The sequence below is a fragment of the Leptidea sinapis genome, chromosome 34, assembly GCF_905404315.1.
Source record: "Leptidea sinapis chromosome 34, ilLepSina1.1, whole genome shotgun sequence".
Lineage (NCBI taxonomy): Eukaryota > Metazoa > Arthropoda > Insecta > Lepidoptera > Pieridae > Leptidea > Leptidea sinapis.
In genome coordinates this window covers 6,779,397-6,798,535 of record NC_066298.1, presented here as the reverse complement: position 1 = coordinate 6,798,535, position 19,139 = coordinate 6,779,397, and the positions used below count along the sequence as shown (strand labels likewise).

General features: G+C 36.5%; 1 protein-coding gene across 3 annotated transcripts in view; it reads left to right on the top strand.

Moving 5' to 3' along the window:
- LOC126974929 (WD and tetratricopeptide repeats protein 1) overlaps positions 1-17,185 on the top strand; it is a 28,990-nt gene extending 11,805 nt beyond the window's left edge. Inside the window, exons 8-15 of one of the 3 annotated variants that reach the window (XM_050822676.1) lie at positions 223-317; positions 2,444-2,571; positions 3,284-3,528; positions 6,366-6,398; positions 8,630-8,786; positions 10,304-10,472; positions 12,253-12,407; positions 13,582-17,185. In XM_050822676.1, coding sequence (XP_050678633.1) covers positions 223-317; positions 2,444-2,571; positions 3,284-3,528; positions 6,366-6,398; positions 8,630-8,786; positions 10,304-10,472; positions 12,253-12,407; positions 13,582-13,585 — 986 coding nt within the window. In that variant the 3' untranslated portion in view covers positions 13,586-17,185. Of the gene's footprint in view, positions 1-222; positions 318-2,443; positions 2,572-3,283; positions 3,529-6,365; positions 6,399-8,629; positions 8,787-10,303; positions 10,473-12,252; positions 12,430-13,581 lie in introns of all 3 variants that reach the window. The other 2 variants (XM_050822677.1, XM_050822678.1) reach the window with 2 other exon arrangements.
- The last annotated feature ends 1,954 nt before the right edge of the window (positions 17,186-19,139 follow it).

Here is a 19,139-nt window from a genome sequence, read left to right as displayed (position 1 = left end):
TTATCATCAAGAGTGTTCATAAGATAATTCCCGACTTGGGAGTCACAATTTAAATTCCACTCACATCTGGCATTCAACAACCTCATGGGCGGCTGATTTTTTCTTTACTTTCTTACAGTTGAGCCAATCTCACTCACAGTGTTTGCCCTCTCCAATATGAAAAGATATAAATAAAGTTATATAATATTCTATTTTGAATATAAATATTTGAATTCTCAACAGGCACTAATGGAACCACCAGCAATGGTACCGTCAGCAACGGCATCAGTGTTGTAGATCAAATCTTGCCGGATAGAGTGATGCTGTTGAAACAAAGGGTGAGTTGAGAAGTTAAAATATAAACCAGGGGTTGGCAAGTACTTTAAGGAGGGATCCGGAGTCCTGTGGGAAAATTTAAACAAGGTCCAGAAAGAAAACAACATTACCTATTTATTGTATGATTTAAAAAATAAACTGAATTATAAAACACAAGGCTTAAAATTAATATGAGATACTGCACCAACGGTCTTGAGCCAGTCTTTTAGAGTTTGGATCTCGAGAACTCGGGCGTCCCTTAATTTCGAACGATATTTGATATTGATAAAAATGTTTCACATATGTATGTCCAGCCGAACATAGTGGCTAAATTGATAGATAGTTTTTTGCAATTTTCATATTTTTCTTTATCATATTTGGCTTTTATATATGATTTCAATAAATAAAAGTAGTATAACTTATCTACGTACCTGGTATAAAATACATTACAATATTTGGCAGTCCACTTGTTGCCGACCCTTGATATAAACGTTTGTATGAGATGAAAACTACGTTTTATGTGTTCCTACAAGATATAGGCTAGGTAGCAACCGAAGCGGCGGCTCTTTCTGCTTTTATGTTTCTGTCTTGCACATTATAATTGTTTATAGTTTTGATATCCACCATAGCTATTAAGACTACTAAGACTTAAAATTTACGTATAAAAGTGATGAACGCATTTATTATGCCGCTCAGAGGTTTGGGTATTACAAGTCCTAATGGGCAAATCCTAAATGGCACCGCATTGTGATGGGCAGCTTGTAGTGTCTTGCTCGTCTCGTAAAAAAACAACATTTTCATTTTCTTGGCTTCGACGAAACTTCGGATCTTGGGAGCACGGCAATACTTCAAGCCCTGTCCATTTCCGATGATCCGAGCCATTTCGGATGAATAGAAACGCGTCCAAGTTTCTGTTCGGATGCTGTCATCATTTTTGTTCTGAGCGTTGGCATCGAGCGGTACTGTACTTCGTGCCTATGTGAAAATACATTGTTTTTTGTTGACAGTCTCTTGATATAGTTTTGCTTTCTTATAGAATAGGATGACAAAAGTGGGTAAGTGTTACCTGGTGGTAATTGAACACTGCACATATACATTCTCCTGCAACACGATAGGTAAGTAGGTACATAGTATGTAAGGTAAGGTCCTGCGGGCCTACCATGAACTCTTATTGCGATTCAATTGACCACCTAAAATGAACTGCTTTGCTATTTCGTACCACGACGTGATTAGACCTATCTAATTTAGGTTGACGTCAAATCAACTGATTAGATCGCAACGATGTCAATTGAATGTCAAAAATTATATCAACTGAATCGCAAACTGATTTAGTTCGTTCATTCATTCGTACCATGAGGTGTTATTATAACCTAAACTGGATAGCTTATTTGTCAAAGTGAACGATTCGAAAAAAGTTGCTACGTCCTTAGAGGAAAGTGAATCGTGTTGTTAATAACTTTTAAAAAATAGTGAAAACATATAAAAGAAAAATTTTATTGATTTAAAGATGAGATGAGAATACTTTATTGGACTTTTTTGTAAAACAAAATACTGAAAATAAGTACCAAAAATGAAAATACTAAAGACGAGGCAGTAAGGGCCCGCGCTATAGCCTGTTCGGAAGAACGAATTTAAAAAAAATGTACTCTGTGGTCCTGTCAAATCAAACATCATGGAGGTGCGTTCATAACTCGTTATTTTACGAAAACACATAAGCAAACATTTAATTTGTAATTCAAAGAACTATATTTATTTATATTGTTATTATTTAATAAGTATAAAAAAGGCCTTAATGGTTTATAATTTGACGCAATTGCGCAATTTTAAAATGTATTTTTAGTATTTTCTACGCAAAACACCGCTAAAATCATATCATTTTAGGTTTCGAAACGCAATTTTATTTCGTTCATTCTTCATAAGCGATCCAAACGCCATTCAGTAAAAGGCACTTCATGGTACGAATTTTTTAGTGATTCAGTTTGGGTACTAAAACTGAACTGCATCGGATTCGCATCACTTATTAAAAGTTGATGGTAGGCCCTCTGAATACACTGAGTGCGCTCGGATGACTTTTACATGTTATGAGAAGTGTCGGAGTAAACTCAGCCCAAGTGTACTCGCATATTGAACACTTGAGTAATTTGTTCAGGCGAACGAGTTAGTGCACCGGAGCGAATACTCGGGCGCCGTACAGTTGTATAACGCGGCAATAGCGGAGCGGCCAGACTGCGCCATTCTGTACTCAAACCGAGCCGCCGCGCTCACGAGACGAGGCTGGTGAGTGTTTTATCTACTCTATTAAAGTGGATTGTGTTATATTTTATAATAAAATCCCAAATGAAATAAAAATATTACCTATTAAAAAAATTTAATGTGTCGTAAAAAATAAATTAACATCCAAGGCCTATTATAATGTGACAGATTATTTGAATGATAAAGATAGTTGGAGTTAATGTTCTAAATTTTGTTAATGAATATTGTTATACTCATTTGAATGCTATTGTAACTTTTGTACTTCATCCTGACTTGCACTAAATAACTTTACAGTGAATAAAGATTCTTTTGACTTTGACTTTATGGATGGCTGGACAAACAAGCCCACGGTCACCTGAAGAGGCAGTGATCGGCGTTACTGGAATTGATAAATTGGCGTAATCGCTTTTCTTTGCTTTTTTTTTTATATTTGTATGGTGGACGCTGTCTTACAAAACGAAATACATCCATGCATAGAAGAATTAAATAATTTTGATAATAATTTATTTATAAGTTATGGCCTGTTATCTTTTTTTACTAAGGCAGCGGTAGGCACCGGGATATTACGTCACTATGTCATGTACGTAAACAAGGATGTTACATTAAATCAACGTCTATAAGTTGAGGGTGCCTTTTTTTGTTAATTTTATTTTCAATGCGCATTTCTTTACACGACCAACAGCTGACATCAACACTATAGACTAACTTGTATTGAAATGTGTGTAACCTATTTCAGGATCGGAGATATTTATGCCGCGATACGAGACTGCTACACAGCGATCAAATTGGACCCGAATCACGTGAAGTCCCACTTCCGGTTAGCAAAGGGCCTGATGGATCTCAAGAGGCCCCGCGAAGCACAGGAGTGTCTCACGTACTTCAAGGATAAGTTCCCGAAGCACGCCACCAGTCACGCGGTGTTTCTGCTGCAGAAGGACATCACTGTCGCCTTGGACGTCCCGAGTAATAGTCCAGAGGAAGGTGTGTGCGTTGTTATTAAACACTTGACTTTTTTTTATGAAAATAAGGGACGAGACAAGCAGGACGCTCAGCTGATCGTATTTGATACGCCCCACCCAGTGCAATGCAGTGCCGTTCAAGATTCTTAAAAAAACCGAAAAAATTCTGAGTGGCACTACAATTGCGCTCGTCACATTGAGACATAAGATATTAAGTCTCATTTGCCCAGTAATTTCACTAGCTACTGCGCCCTTCAAACCAAAACAGTAATGTTTACACATTACTGCTTCACGTTAGAAATGGGCGCCGTTGTGGTACCGATAATCTAGCCGGCTTCCTGTGCAAAGGAGCCTCCCACTCGTAAAAGGCTGACATGTATAGATCTATAAAGCGCACTTAGACTTTGCTCAGATTTTACTTACGTAAAACTTAGCTGAGTGTAAGCTTAGCATAATCTTTGATTTCGTTTTTATAATTAGTTTAAGCTAAGATAGCCCAAAAACCGAAGACGCAACAAAAACAAAAAAGACGACTCAAAACTGAAGTTCGCGCTTTATCACACTCGGCAAATTTTGTCGTAAGTAAAGTCTGAGCAAAGTCTTAGTACGCTTTATAGATCTCAGTCTTATTGCTAGTTAATAGTTAGAGGTCTAAATTCAAAATTGTATCACCGAAATGATATGATGATAATGGGACAGAAAATCTCTGCAGAGCGTCTCCATCTAGATAGGTATATCTCTTGATGGCAATGTCTTTAATGGCGTTCGCTTCGTCAATGTTGGCCGCCAGGTCACAGATTACAAATAAGTTACTACGTGATGATGACTCCCTAGTACAGAGCAAAAATACCAACGCTTTTAGATATTTACTCCTACCCACTGTCAGCGATCATTATTGAAGATGTTTGCGTTTTACATAGTTTCGGGAACATTTGGTTAGCCTAATATATTAGTTTGTGTTATTCTAGTTACAAGTACTTAATAATATAATATGTAGATAGAAATTTAGGCATTGCACAGCACAATTTTGAATTAATAAATCCATTTTAAGTTTTCTTTAAAATTATTTTATATTGGAAGTTTTGCTGTCATGAAAACTATTGAAAATGGATGTATTAAGACCGCTTATTTATTAGCTTCAGAATTTTTAAAAACTTATCTGAATAAAATGTCTTTTAAAAATATGATTCTGTTTAAGATGTTGAATAAATTTTTTGATTTAATTTCTTAAAGGACTTTGCCCTTTGGTTGGCGGAATGTCCCAAATTATGTTAAATTGTATAAATTTGACGTATTTTTTCTAAATAAAAAGTATGAGACGCAGGTCGGTTCATATATATAGATTGTAGTCTGCCTATCAAAGGCTTACCTAGTATATAGCGTAAGTAAAAGCTTATAATTTACACTGCTTAGGCGTGAATCAAAGCCTGGTCAAATTCTAATAACTCTAATAAAGTCAATCTAAGCGGGCAAGAAGGTAAAAACCAACTGTCAGTCGAACACCAATTGTCGCCCCTCTAATTATGTGGTGCCCCAAGAGATGCCGACTAAGAAAGCTTTCCATTATTTTACTACAACGACACACTACACTAGCTCACTCACTCACTCCTTGACCATGCAATGTTCAGACGTTCCAAGTGGGGCGACGACAGAGACCTGGTAACTTAGGCTAACCTGAGAAGTCAGCAGAAGATCTAATAAGGACGGCATATAGTTATCCAAGTCTGGGAGCCATGTTGGCAGCTCAGCCAGTTGGGACAGGCAACCTAGTGCAGCCTGGAGTGGGCGCCTCAAGTTATTATTATGGCCGTTGAAGTTGAAGCATGTCGTCAATTGCCAGTTGAAGGCAGCCCATGACGATCTTTTTCAACGTTGTAGTTACGGACACGATACTCAAAATCACTCGTTTCCAGAGAGTAGACAAGACCCTACCCTCAAAGTTGCCCATACGAAAACAGATATCCTCCCCTAGGGCCACACATACCCCGGTATGAGGCAAAAATTGTACTCAATTTTGTCCCCGCTGTATGTTAAATGCAGCTGACAGTATAACACTGTCAGATTCAAATATTTTTTTCTCCAAATAGGATTTTAAATCACCATCAAAATCTACCAACTATTCGAAAATATATGCCACAGACATAAGAAAAGGGCGTTTTTAAACTCAGCGGGCTTCTGTTTTAAATAGAATTTCAATATGTATTATGTTAAATTTATTAATTAATAGCCCTAGAGCGGAGTTATAAGGTTATGAAGATCGTTTACATAGATAAGAAAAAGGAACCGTCCAAGAATAGACCCTTGTGCTAACCCAATATTGAGAGAAATTCCAGGATATCTCCTGCCAATTAAATCAAGTTTCTGAGTTCTTTTATTGAAATATGAAATCAGAACAGAATATTGAGTGCAGTTAATTTTACGCCATAGCGACATAGCATCCAGCGTTGAATGTTGAACATATCAAAAGCCTTAGATACATCACAAGATACCAAGTGTTATATTTGTAGAACAGTAAAACACTGAAATTAATTTATCCATCCTGTGTTATTATTGTAACACAGTACATAACCACACCTGAATGTTGACTAAGCGCGTAGCCAGCCCCCGAATACACAGAGTATAATGTCACTAATAACACTGCCTTAGTTTAGATACCGTATCATTTATATAATATTTTAAGACAATGGATACATATAAATTTCACTCCTCACCTCGTTCGTTAGGACTTACACCATAAATCACAATATCGTATTTTCTCTATCACAAAGAATTCTACTTGAAGAAAACAATAAATTTATATTCCACGCTGGAGACTACAAAGTTCGGCGAAAATAATATTGATATTTTACGTTGTTCTAGCGAGGTCCGGGGAGGTCGTCACTTATTTTTATGGTAAGTAAAACGAACATGAAGTAAAACACTCCTCAGAAAATTTTCACGCCACGACCACATTAACCCTCCATAGTATTCAACACCTATAATTTAAGTAATACAAACAAAACACAAGATACATAAAAAACTTTAAGATATTAAGGCGAAGAGAAAAAATCATGTTATAGAAAGTTACAATCATTATATCCTACATAATTAAGACAAAATAATGTGAACACTCAAATACTTTTGGACATACATCAAATTAAAATTTTCTAGAAATCAAATACCTCACTTCATGCATTATAACAATAATATTTCATCACACGGAGAGGCTAGCTGCAATTATTTCAATTCAGTCTTTGAAATAACCCCAGATCAAGACAATCATGATAGCCTTAATGCAATAAATAACATTTCATCTATTGAGCTCTTGGAAAAACCAACATTCGAACATTTAGAGCACGTTGATACTAATAAAAGATCAATGGACATTGATGTTCTCACAGTTATAGAAAAATTAATTACACTTACACGCAAAATCAGAGATAACCTCAAAAAAATGGCTTGAGTCTTATTTACGCGATCCCATCACAGTCCTTTCCTATTTGCTAATTTATTAATGATTTCTAAAAATATACCAAAATCTCCGTTCAGTGTGTTACGCAAACGATTCAAAGATATTTATTAAAGCTGTCAACTCGCCTGGAGATTGTTTGCAGCTAAAGAAAGATTTGGAATCTTTCGATTATCATTATGATCAGAATTAACTATTCCTTTACGCTGCATAATGTCACCCAATAATTTTTCCGGAAACATATTGCAGTGCATACCAATGTGACGGATATCCAAAACGACAGTGAAAACCTTTTCAATTAGCAGCAATATATAAGCGAATGAACAAGCTACCTGCTTCATGCGTACTATTCTTAACTGACTTTTATTACTGAGGTCAACTATTTTGGCATAAAATAACAATAATTAAAAAAACCTACTTGAGTTATTGGAGGTTCGGATATTTCCGCAGATGTTTAACATTTTTGGTGCAATATACAAATTATGTAATGGCACAATTAATTTTTGTTGGTAAACTGGCATTTCTAAGCCCACCCAACTTGTATTATTATTAAAAACGTATAGAATATAAATATATTTATTTACCTTAAGGAGTGACAATAACATTATCCAACAACACTTGGTTCGTTATGAAGATGGTAAAGTGGTTTGTGACATGGGATGAAGAACTAATAAGAAACCCACTCATCTTTTAAATCATATAATAACAAATTATTGTGTCGAAGAAGCTTAAATATTTCTCAATTTGTGCTCAGTGGGTCCTAGTATGCTATCTATAGGTATTTTGATGAAGGATAGTAGATTCAATAAGAAATAATATTTTTTCTTGACATTCATAACTGATAATTTTATATAGGGTATTAATTAGTTACCTAACTATCCCCATCACTTATCGGTCTTATTTACAAAATTAATATCAATTCTATTGTTATTTATGCACTAAGTTCAGTGCAGATTTTTTTTTAAGATATATAAAAAGTTTTTTGACCAGCACTATAGTAGTGGAACAAAAAGTAGGAAATCAGAACTTTTTTGACAAACATGGAACAGAACAGTAACTCGTCCCTTACAAGGTAAGGCTTCTGTGTGTAATCTTTTCAAATCACCTTTCGTGTGATAAAAATATGGCTCCTCCAAAGTGACTTGAACTAATGTAGCTTCGTTCTGATGATATTGACCGATGATTTGAAAATTAAATTCAAGTATAATAAACTTAAAAGTGGCAAGGACACACTACGGCGTAATTATTTGTGTGTAAAGTGGCAACTTTAACTAGTTGCAAACAGTACGCGGTACGGCCATTTTAGATGACAGTTGACACCGCCTCACTATTGAGCGCGTTCACGGTTTCTGTATTCTCGCAAAATAATGATATTGACGTCAAGCTCTCATTGATCAATAAATCTGATTTAACTCGATTAAATAGCAAGTCAATGAAATAGATAAAATCGAGTCCAGCCAATGTTAAAAATGTAGTTGTAAGTGTACCAGAACTAAATTGAATACATTTAATAATAGTAATGCAGTCTGATGTTAAAGAAGAGGTTCGCCGTGTTTCTTGTGCCGGTACTTCTAAGGTCTGAGCATTTCTTTTAGATTTTTTTTATTTTGACTTTCAATAAGTGATTAAAAACCTACTTTATTTCCTCGACATTCATTATGTACAATTTTTAAAGGTGTACCCGAAGAAGAGCGACAAAATAGCGAACTTGAGAGGCAACTCCGAAGTGCCGCGCTGGATTACAAGTACCGGTTTCTGGGGCACTGCAACACCACCACAGACATCAAGGAGGCTAACTTTCTGGGCCCAGATGGCAACTTTTTAGCTGCTGGGTATATGAAAAATTATTTTATTGTTATAAAAATATTTATATAAATGACTTTCTTCCATAATTTATTGAATTTTCACTAAACTTTATGAAAGTATCAGCTCGATCCGCGTGCAACGCAGAGCAGCTCGAATTGTCGGGGACCTAGCGCTCTGTAAACGGCTGGATCACTTGGCGTTGCGTAGAGACGTCGCTTCATTGTGTGTCTTCTACCGCATTTATCACGGGGAGAGTTCCGAAGAGCTGTTCAACCTGATTCCTGCCGCCGAATTTCACTTTCGCACGACACGCCACAAGTTACGATATCATCCCCACCATCTGGATGTGTGGCGGTCCTCCACAGTGCGGTTTTCAAGGAGCTTTCTTCCTCGCACTACGAAGCTGTGGAATGAGCTTCCTTGTGCGGTGTTTCCGGGACGATACGACATGGGTACCTTCAAGAAAAGCGCGTACACCTTCCTTAAAGGCCGGCAACGCTCTTGTGATTCCTCTGGTGTTGCAAGAGAGTGTGGGCGGCGGTGATCACTTAACACCAGGTGATCCGTACGCTCGTTTGTCCTCCTATTCCATAAAAAAAATAAAAAAAAAGTATAATAATATATCAATTTCAATAATATAATAAAGCTTCAAAATACAAGAAAAGAAAAACGATGTTTGCTATCCGAATCACTGTATACACCTATTATAGGGAACGAGCTAGATAGTCTAGACTTGTCACGTCAACTGACTGGTTTTACTCTCCATATTTTTTTCATACCGGGCGCCTTGTATGAAAATAGATTCTTAAGGAGAAAACTCCTAAAAGGAATAAAGGGCATTTATTTTCTCAAATTGATTCCTTAAGAATTATTTTTGATGTCACTTCACACATTATCTATTGAATACGTGGTACTGCTTGACCGTTGCTTAACTAGCCGTAAACATACATTCTGAAATGTAAAGTATGTTATAATAATAAAAATATAAAATACCTAAAACTCGATTCAAGACCAATTGGAACCCTCGACCATCCCAGTCACATACTAACAAATTCGGCTTAGAAGTAGTTCAATACGAAACAATAATAGGTAGGTTATTTAAGTTTTTAAACATTTATCATTGCGGAACTCTAACATAGTAATTATTAGGACGGGTACTCACAATATATATTTCATTAATTTTATGATTTCAATCCAATTGCATTAATCGTGGTCACGGTGGAACTGTGCAGGAGGCGAGAAGCTCTTGACACATTGTAGTAGAACAATCTGTCCACGTAGCATCTAAATCGTTTTGGTCTTTGGATGCCTAATTCACGACACACACTACTGACGGCGTTTATACTTTAGGGTATTTTTGTTGCATTTGTACTGCAGAGTGAGACCTCGGAAATCCATGTCTCACTATTAAAATTCTCAGGATGGTTTTGTAGAGTTACTCGCCGCCTCCACAGTTCCGCCGCGACGATTCACACAATACGAACTGAGTGAGCACCAGTCATAATAATTACTAGGTTATATAAAGCTGTTATATAATTTACAGTTCAGACGATGGCAGCTTGTTCATCTGGTCAAAGAAGTCTGGCAACATTGTGCGTTGTCTGAAGGCGGATGAGTCAATACTGAACTGCGTCCAGCTCCACCCCAGCACCTTCCTGCTGGCGACCAGCGGCATCGAGGCCGTCGTGCGTTTGTGGAGTCCAAGAGCTGAGGTACGTCAGGCTTATCTGTCTTGGCTTGAAACTCTAGTCTCCCGGGGGGAAAATTCAATGGAAAATAAAATATATAAACTAAAAACGTCAAACTCTTAGATAATTTAAATGTATGAACTTTTGCTCTTTAAATGCTCAGTAATTATTGAAGTCTTTGATAATAATCAAAGGGCATAAATGGGCAATTACTGGCTTACCTAATGGCATGCCATAAACGGACGATCGTGGATATCTGAACAACACGTTCCATTTGCCCCTAATTAGTACGCCCAAGAGTAAAGCAGTAATCGTCAACTGTTTAGACCGCAGCAGAGATCCGCCGCCAATTTTTCGGGTCTGTTGCTAGTGAAAATGTTACTTTTATGCTACAAGTAACGAAATAAACCGATATTATTTAGTCTAAAGGTGATGATATCTTGTAATGCATCATAAAAGCAGGAAGCTCACCGCGATACTAGCCCGATCACACGTACGCGTCCGTCGTCTGGACACTTACAGATGTCTCCAGTGCCTTGACTTATCCAGTCACCATCACCCTTCAAATTGGAGCACAACATTACAAAAGCAAGCATTAAGTATTGTTAATATTATTTGCTTCGTGAGCGTGGCGATTGAAATAACTTTGAAATATTGGGAAACTTATTAATATTAGTCTGAATTAAACTTATTCATAATAGTCTGCTAACTTAAAGCATTGCTAATTCTCACTCTGTCTTCTTCTATTGACCTTAGTCAGAATGAGAAAAAACACACCTTAGCGGCTGTTAAAAGTAAGCGGACCATTATGAATAATGGGGTAAATCTAAGGCTAGCTGAGGCAGTTGCTGACATCAAATAAGTGATTATGAATGCTATTTTGAAAACAAATTAAATTTGATTTATCTCTGGAGATCTGCATATAATTTATAAATAATTATTCAAGTCTAATTGGTAGAACAAAGCAAACATAAAATCAGCTTTATATTTTTAGAAAATAATGTATTTGAATATTGATTCACGATAGTTTATGACACAAGAAATAAGTCAGTTATGCCCTGCTGACTTATAGAATTTTAAATCTATTAGTAATTTTAACTTAAGTTCTTATTTACATACAAACAACAACGGCGAACAAAAGACATCAAAAGATCTCCCTTCTCTTTCACTCACCTCGACACACGCACTTTCTCTTTCCTTTCTTAGATTTTCACTGTTATTCGTTATACGTGGACTTATGTAATGATAGTTTATAAAGTATCATCTTTTAGTAATGTGATATTACGTGATGCCCTCTTATTTACATACAAAGAACAACGGCGAACGAAAGACATCAACAGCTCTCTCTTCTCTTTTACTCAACTTGACACACGCCCTCTTTCTTCTCTTAGATTTTAACTGTTATTTATATGGACTTTTTTTATGAAAATAAGGGACGAGACGAGCAGGACTTTCAGCTGATTGTATTTGATACGCCCTACCCATTACAATGCAGTGGCGGTCAGGATTCTTGAAAAACCCAAAAATTCTGAGCGGCACTACATAATTGTATTACGCTCGTCACCGTGAGACGTAAGGTGTTAAGTCTCATTTGCCTAGTAATTTCACTAGCTACGGCGCCCTTCAGACCGAAACACAGTAACGCTTACATATTACTGCTTCACGGCAGAAATAGGCGCCGTTGTGGTACCCATAATCTAGCCAGCTTCCTGTGCAAAGGAGCCTCCCACTGGTAACTTGACTGGTATAATGATAGTTTATAAAGTATCATCATTTGATAATGTGGTACTACGTGTTCCCCCAGGACGGCAACAAGGAGAGCCGCGAGGTGAACAGTGCGGAGGCGGCGGCTGCCAACCAGCAGCGCATGCGCAGTGACCCCTTCGAGGCTATGTTGCTCAACATATCGTTTGCGGGCGGCGCCGAGCGGGAGCTGCAGTCGCCAGTCTGCCGGCCCACGTAACGTGCTCTTGTTTATAAGGTCCTCCGACCACCAGCCCAACGATACAAACTGGAAATATAGTATCGAACCTAACCATTCTTGCCACCCTACAGCCAATTACGATCATTGACACCATGTCCTTGTCGATTATCTTCTACCGCGTCTTCTCTAAGTTTGCGCACTAAAAACCACATTTGTCGATCACAACTCATTGACAACACTTCCCAGGTCTCCTAGTATCGGGATTGGCAATTTCATGGTTATCTGAAAGGCAGAACCTATTCTGAGAATGAGAGGAGTTAGTTTGCATTAAGAGGCTGCAGTTATTCCAAGATTTTTTTTTATGTGAAAAGGTGACGAGACCAGCAAGACTTATTTATGGTAAGCGATACGCTGTGCCCATTACAATGCAGTGCTGCGCAAGATTATTGAAAAATACAAAATTCTGCCTGGGACATATCATGTTAAGTCTCTCTCTAGCTACGGCTTCCTTGAAACCGAAACAGAATAAAACTTGCATATATCTTACTGGTTGACATCGGAAAATAATGCCGTCCTTTCGAGACAGTACTTCCCTAGAAGCTACCAGCTTCTTCTTCTTTTCTTTAAGATCAAAACGATCAAGTCATCCTTTGACGTTGCGTAGAGAAGTGGGTTCTCTCTGCGTCTTCTACGGCATGTATCACTGGGAGTGCTAAGACGAGCTGTTCGGGTTGATTCCAGCGGCCGAATTCCACCATCGGACATAACGTCACAATGCAAAATACCACCCGCAGCACGTTGACGTCGACCACAACCGCGCGTTTTGCATAAAATTTCTTGCCTCGCACACCCACTTTGTGGAATCAATTACCGGATAATGTTTTCCCAAACCGATACGACTCAGGGACATTCAAGAAAAGAGCATACTCCCACCTTAAATGCCGGCAACGGATCTCTTGTTGCGGATTTCCGTTGGCGGTTGCCTCACCTCTCCCCATCCCGTGAGACTCTTGCCCGTTTGCCCCCTCTTATGTAAAAAAAAATGTGTGTGATTTTTGGTCTTCCAAAAAGTTATTTAAGTCGCTCTCATTTTAACAGAGCTAGAACGTTGTCATATTAACGCCCTGTTACATTCTTAACGAGCGAGTATGAAACATCAAATTACTGAACCGGCAACAAGAACTAAGCCAATTTTTTTTTTCATTACAGGTAAAACACAATTCGCGAGTCAAATGTAAATACTAATAGTCGTAAAGGCGGATTGCCTTATATATTGTATACCCGTCTCGTAAACCTGCGTTAGTTGTGTATTTTTTCCCTCTCCGGAGTGCCAATGGCGTCACTTTGTTGAGGAGGCTTAGTTTGTGTGACCGTAAAAGTTTACGATAAAGTATTCGTGTATTGGAACTATTTATAATATCTCTGATGCATGTTTTTAAACGCTGCACCTTTGAGTGTAGGTCAATGTCTGTAATTGTAAAGAATATTGGGATCTATAACACCAGTTTCGAGTCCATTCTAAGACTGACTGTGCAAGTACCATCGAAAAAATTGACTCATGACTCACTTAGCTTGACAATTCTTTGAAAATCATAAAAACAGTAAGTTTTATATTTGCATGAAAAATATAGTATAGCAATTGGTGGACTATCAGTATCTAATAATCAGTTCAAATTATCATGTATACTAATACATGACGTCGACAGATCACATTATTAATTTAATATCATATTTTTGGAATCTATAATTAAAAATTGATGTCTTTTTTCGTCAATAGCGGCAAACGTAAGCAATAAAATGTTTGAACCATTAAATTTGACATAAAATTAGTATCTATCTATCGAGGATCGAACCCAAACAGCGCCCTTGTTTCTTGAACATATACAACAACCTGTCTTGTGTTATTAATAAACGCGATGTAAAATTATTACAAAAAAATTGTTAACTTTTTCTGTGTCTTACAAAGAAGTCACAGATGTGTTGAACACTTGTTTTAAAAAGTTCTATTACAAATCTATGTTTTTCTGATGTTCAACATTCTTTAGACATTCCTTATATTTAGACACGAGTCAAAAGCTTGTCTAAGGTGTGTCTAACGAATAGATCATACTCCTATGGATGACTTACATTATATGATGACAGATAGATGACAGCTGTCAAAAATTGCGTTCCGTTCCTTTAATAATTATTCCTGTACGCTTCAGTTTATTTTGTGCTTAACAACGTTTGAGTTAAACACAAGCTACACACTGTTTTGTAATAGAACAAGATAAACTCCACTTAAGACGTCGTTAGATAACTGACGTTGTTATAGTTTGGTCACTGTCCCACAAAACACGTGTCTAAGCCATGTTTTAATTACTTTTATTGTAATAGCACCGTTTGTCTTTATCTTACCTTTGTCACTATATAATTATATGACAGGGAGAAGTAATTTTAATCTTGTTGTAACTTTACACTTCGTTTATTAATAAGACAGGTCGAGTTTAATAGTCATTTATGCAACTGTTGTGTAATAAGGGGTGTTAAAACACGAATATGGGTGTGATAATTGTATCACATGAGTGTTTTAATACCTAATTATCAACAGTTGCATACAAGCACCCATAATATGAATCCTCTTTAAAAGATTCTGAAACAGTTAGCTTACTGCTAACATTAAAATAGCCAGTTCTAGTAACTATTAAATCATCCAAACCAGTGTTGTAATGAAAACGGATGATGTAATGTTGTATTGAATTTCATTACAACACTCGTTTGGATGATGTAATGGTTACTAGGACATTGGGTGTTTTAATGTTGGCAATAAGTTGACTGTTTTAGAATCTTTAATAGAGGATTTAAAGCATAAATATTAAGTAGATAAAGTACTTTATGACTGATAAGCTGAAGATGGAGCCCCGCGCGCTCTTAATTCGAAGGAGGCTGTGATTTGTCACACACCAGACTACGAGATAACTAAACTAGGTTTAGGAAACGATATATTATATTATGATATAATTTATTATTTGTTGAATCTTTAATATTAAGATGATTATTATTGTGTAAATATATATTAAAGGACTGCAAGACGGACGCCGGATATTGTTTACTGTAATGCCATGTCCATATACAGCGAACGAAAGCTGGCGAAAGGTCACACATCTCTTTTACTCTACCTCGACACAAAGAGTCTTTCTCATTCATTTAGTGAATTTCTTTCGTCGTCGTTCGTTTTATCTGGACCCGGCCTAATAAGTACGTACGGACACCGACGCATTGTTATAGCTACTTATTTTATCTGTTTAAGTTGTGCAGTCAGTACAATTGCCATATTATGTTTATCACTATTTAATTGAAGGAAAAGGAAATGATATCATTTTCACTTTTCAAGAAGCTTCGAGTGTTAAGATTGGGATGTTGGCACAGTACCATCAATCACAAAGTCCAATATTGGTCTAAGTAAGTATATAAAATAGGAATATTTATAATATAATACTAGCTCTATCCCTATGTTATACTAGCTCTATCCCTATATTATACTAGTCTACCTTTCCAAAAAATTCTGGGCTAATTTGAAGATTGCCTAAAAATGTTATCAAAATCCGTCGATTCACACATGAGCACATATTTATGTACTTCATTGTTAGTACGCCCAAGATATATAGATAATAAATTCGAAAATACACTCAGTAAATTTTGCCAAAGCAAGCCAACTGTACAAAATACAGTGATACCAGGCAATTCTTCTGAGGCATGGACTTGTATCCCGTGCCACTAATTAAAAAAAAAAAGAAACTGCACTAGCGAACTTATTATCAACGTTAATAATATGGAGGCAAGGAGAATCATCTGTGTATATTAAAAAATGTCCGTTAAAATGCGTTAAATTAGGGTGGCGCTACAGTCGCATCAGGGTAGATCTTAAAAGAAGCGGCAAATATAAAATAATACTAATCACTCTAGATGCACGTTTCTCTATAATAATTCTGTAAGGTTATATTTACTTCATTATTTTGTACAACGTAAGTTGTTGAAATTATCAATGATATTAAAGTTTTAACTCGGCATACTTCATACCATACCCTGTGCCCACACCAGCGCCATTGTGGAAAGTTTTTGAACTGTTATTTACAGCATAAGCTGAACACTTTTTCATCTTTACTCCCATATGAGATTATTCTCCTTCCCTCTGTTCTCAATAGTTGATAATTATATTTGAGACTCCTGTCAACGTCAGTCCCCGTGAAATGTGCTGAAAAGATAACAAATTTTAATCAGCCGTCGGGTTAAATAAATAGTCTAAATTTATAAATTAGAAAAAAATAGGTATATAAACTATGTTGATGAAGACATTATAATTATGAGGGTACTTATTAATATTCTTTTGAAGACCGTATAAATGTTGCATTTTAATAAAAAAAAAAATGCATAAATGTTAATTTACTTATTCTATTGTAGCTTTTGTGAAATATACCCTATAACTTAGCCAGTGTCAGGTGGAGGTGCCAAGTAATGGACGTTGGTTGCCCTCCCTCAGACTGACATTGACTAAATTTGGTAACATTTTTATTACTTATTATAATTATATCAGATTAGTTGCTAATAAGACGTTTGTTAACTGAATCTATTTGAAATATATTGGTTTAATTTGAACATTCACAAACTGAACATTCACTAGGATATAGTTTAGGTTCCTATAATATTGTTATAGTAATGGTGCAAAATAATTATCATTATTAGAGTGTGATTTAAGGTTTTATTTTGTTATTGTAATCCTATAAAGGTATAATTTATAAGCACATAAGTGCTTGTAATAAAGCTTTTTAACTAATTGATATAGTTTAATTATTTCCTTTAGAAAATATCTGACGACCGACCGACGGTGTACGCTGATGTCGGTCGAGCGTAGCACGTACAGTACATGCTACCTATGTTGCGTTTAGTGCTCAGTTGACAGCAAACTTGAATGTGCGTGTACAATTACGAAGTTAAATGCATCCAGTTTAAACCTCTTTACTATGTGCCTTCTACTTACGCAAACTAAAAAGATTATGGAATATAAAACAGAAGACATGTTTACCCAATTATAATAGAACGTCTAATTGAAGGAGAAATTTATACAATATATTCGAACATGCCAGAACACGAATTTTTGTTTACGATGTTACTCACGCGCGTATGGTCGGTCGCTCGGTCAAAGTCGCACTGTACGCACTAATTTATTACCATAGCGCGTCAGCGGACCGACGAATCTCGGCAGCGCTACGTTGATCTACGTGCATAGCAATTCAATATATGTTTTCATAGTTATAGCTACGCTCGACCGATGTCAGCTCTGATCGTCGGTCGAGCACTAAATGCTGCCTAAAGTGTTAACCACGCCCATGTCTGTCTACTCGTTCGCAAATAAAATAGGATGTAATGATTTTAGGGATATCTTGGAATGTTTGAAAGAAGACCTTTTGATGCAAATCGACTATTCTTTTGAGAACTTACACGAGCTGAGCTACTAAAACACATTTCTCAATTATTGTACCGCATTTAAATAGCCGCTGGCTGCTGTCTCTTCGGGGTTTCAATTAACACGACATCGTAGTGCTTACAATAGTGCCGAAATATCGGGAGATCGTCGGAGCCATTATGGAGAATCCCGTAAGCACTGTAAATTAACAAAATTGACATTATTTACCACTGGGAGGCCTTTGCACAGGATGCCGGCTAGATTATGGGTACCACAACGGTGCCTATTTCTGCCGTGAATCAGTAATGTGTAAGCATTATTGCGTTTCGGTATGAATGGCGCCGTAGCTAGTTAAATTATTGAGCAAATCAGACTTAATATCTTATGTCTCAAAGTGACGGGCGCAATTGTAGAGTAGCATAGAATTTTTGGGTTTTTCAATAATCCTGAGCTGCTCTGCATTGTAATAGGCAGTGCGTATCAATCACCATCAGCTGAATGTCCTGCTTGTCTCGTCCTTTATTTTCAGATTAAAAAAAATGCGTTTCTTTAAGAATAGAAATCAACAATCAACTAGTTCTAATAATGTTGATCTTTTTGTGATTATGATAAATAAATAAATAAACATTAAGATAAAATTTGGGCATCACTACAGTCGCTTTATGGATTTACAAAGAGTTTTAAGCTAAAATATAGTTTAAAATAACAAGGTCAATGCGTCGGTGCAAGTACATATTCGCCTTAACTAACAGTTTTCCGTAAGTTGTTAAGTAAAGGCTCTCCACACAGGCACCGTTCACACACAGACCAATGACTGCTTACGCTTTTCTCCAGTGTGAGAGGGCCTTAATATATTTTAGATGTTTATGAGTAGAAATAAATAATTATAACAGCGATGTGTAGCTGAGACTGACTTTGTTATTACTCTATTCATGCTTTTTAAAATTGTGTTGTTTATATGTAAATGTCTAATTTTGTTTACGATTTTAGTCACATCAAATGTTCCCTACCGCTACAAAATACAGACCCACAAAGAGATCTGCGGGCCAATAAGCATTTAACAATGTCAACAATTAATAATTTTTGATGGAACGCATTTTTTGTGATTAAAACTAGATTATACTGGATTAGGACTGAAATGCTATGCTACTTTATATACCTAAGCAAATGTAAACTCGTTTAAATGCACCTCTTTTTTACTTCTTATTAAATCCAGTATAAACTAGTTTGGAAAATAGCTAGTTTTAATTTTATTAATGTAGAGATATCTAAATATAAAATAACAATACTTAATGTTAGAATAGCACGCATTTAAGGTTGCTTT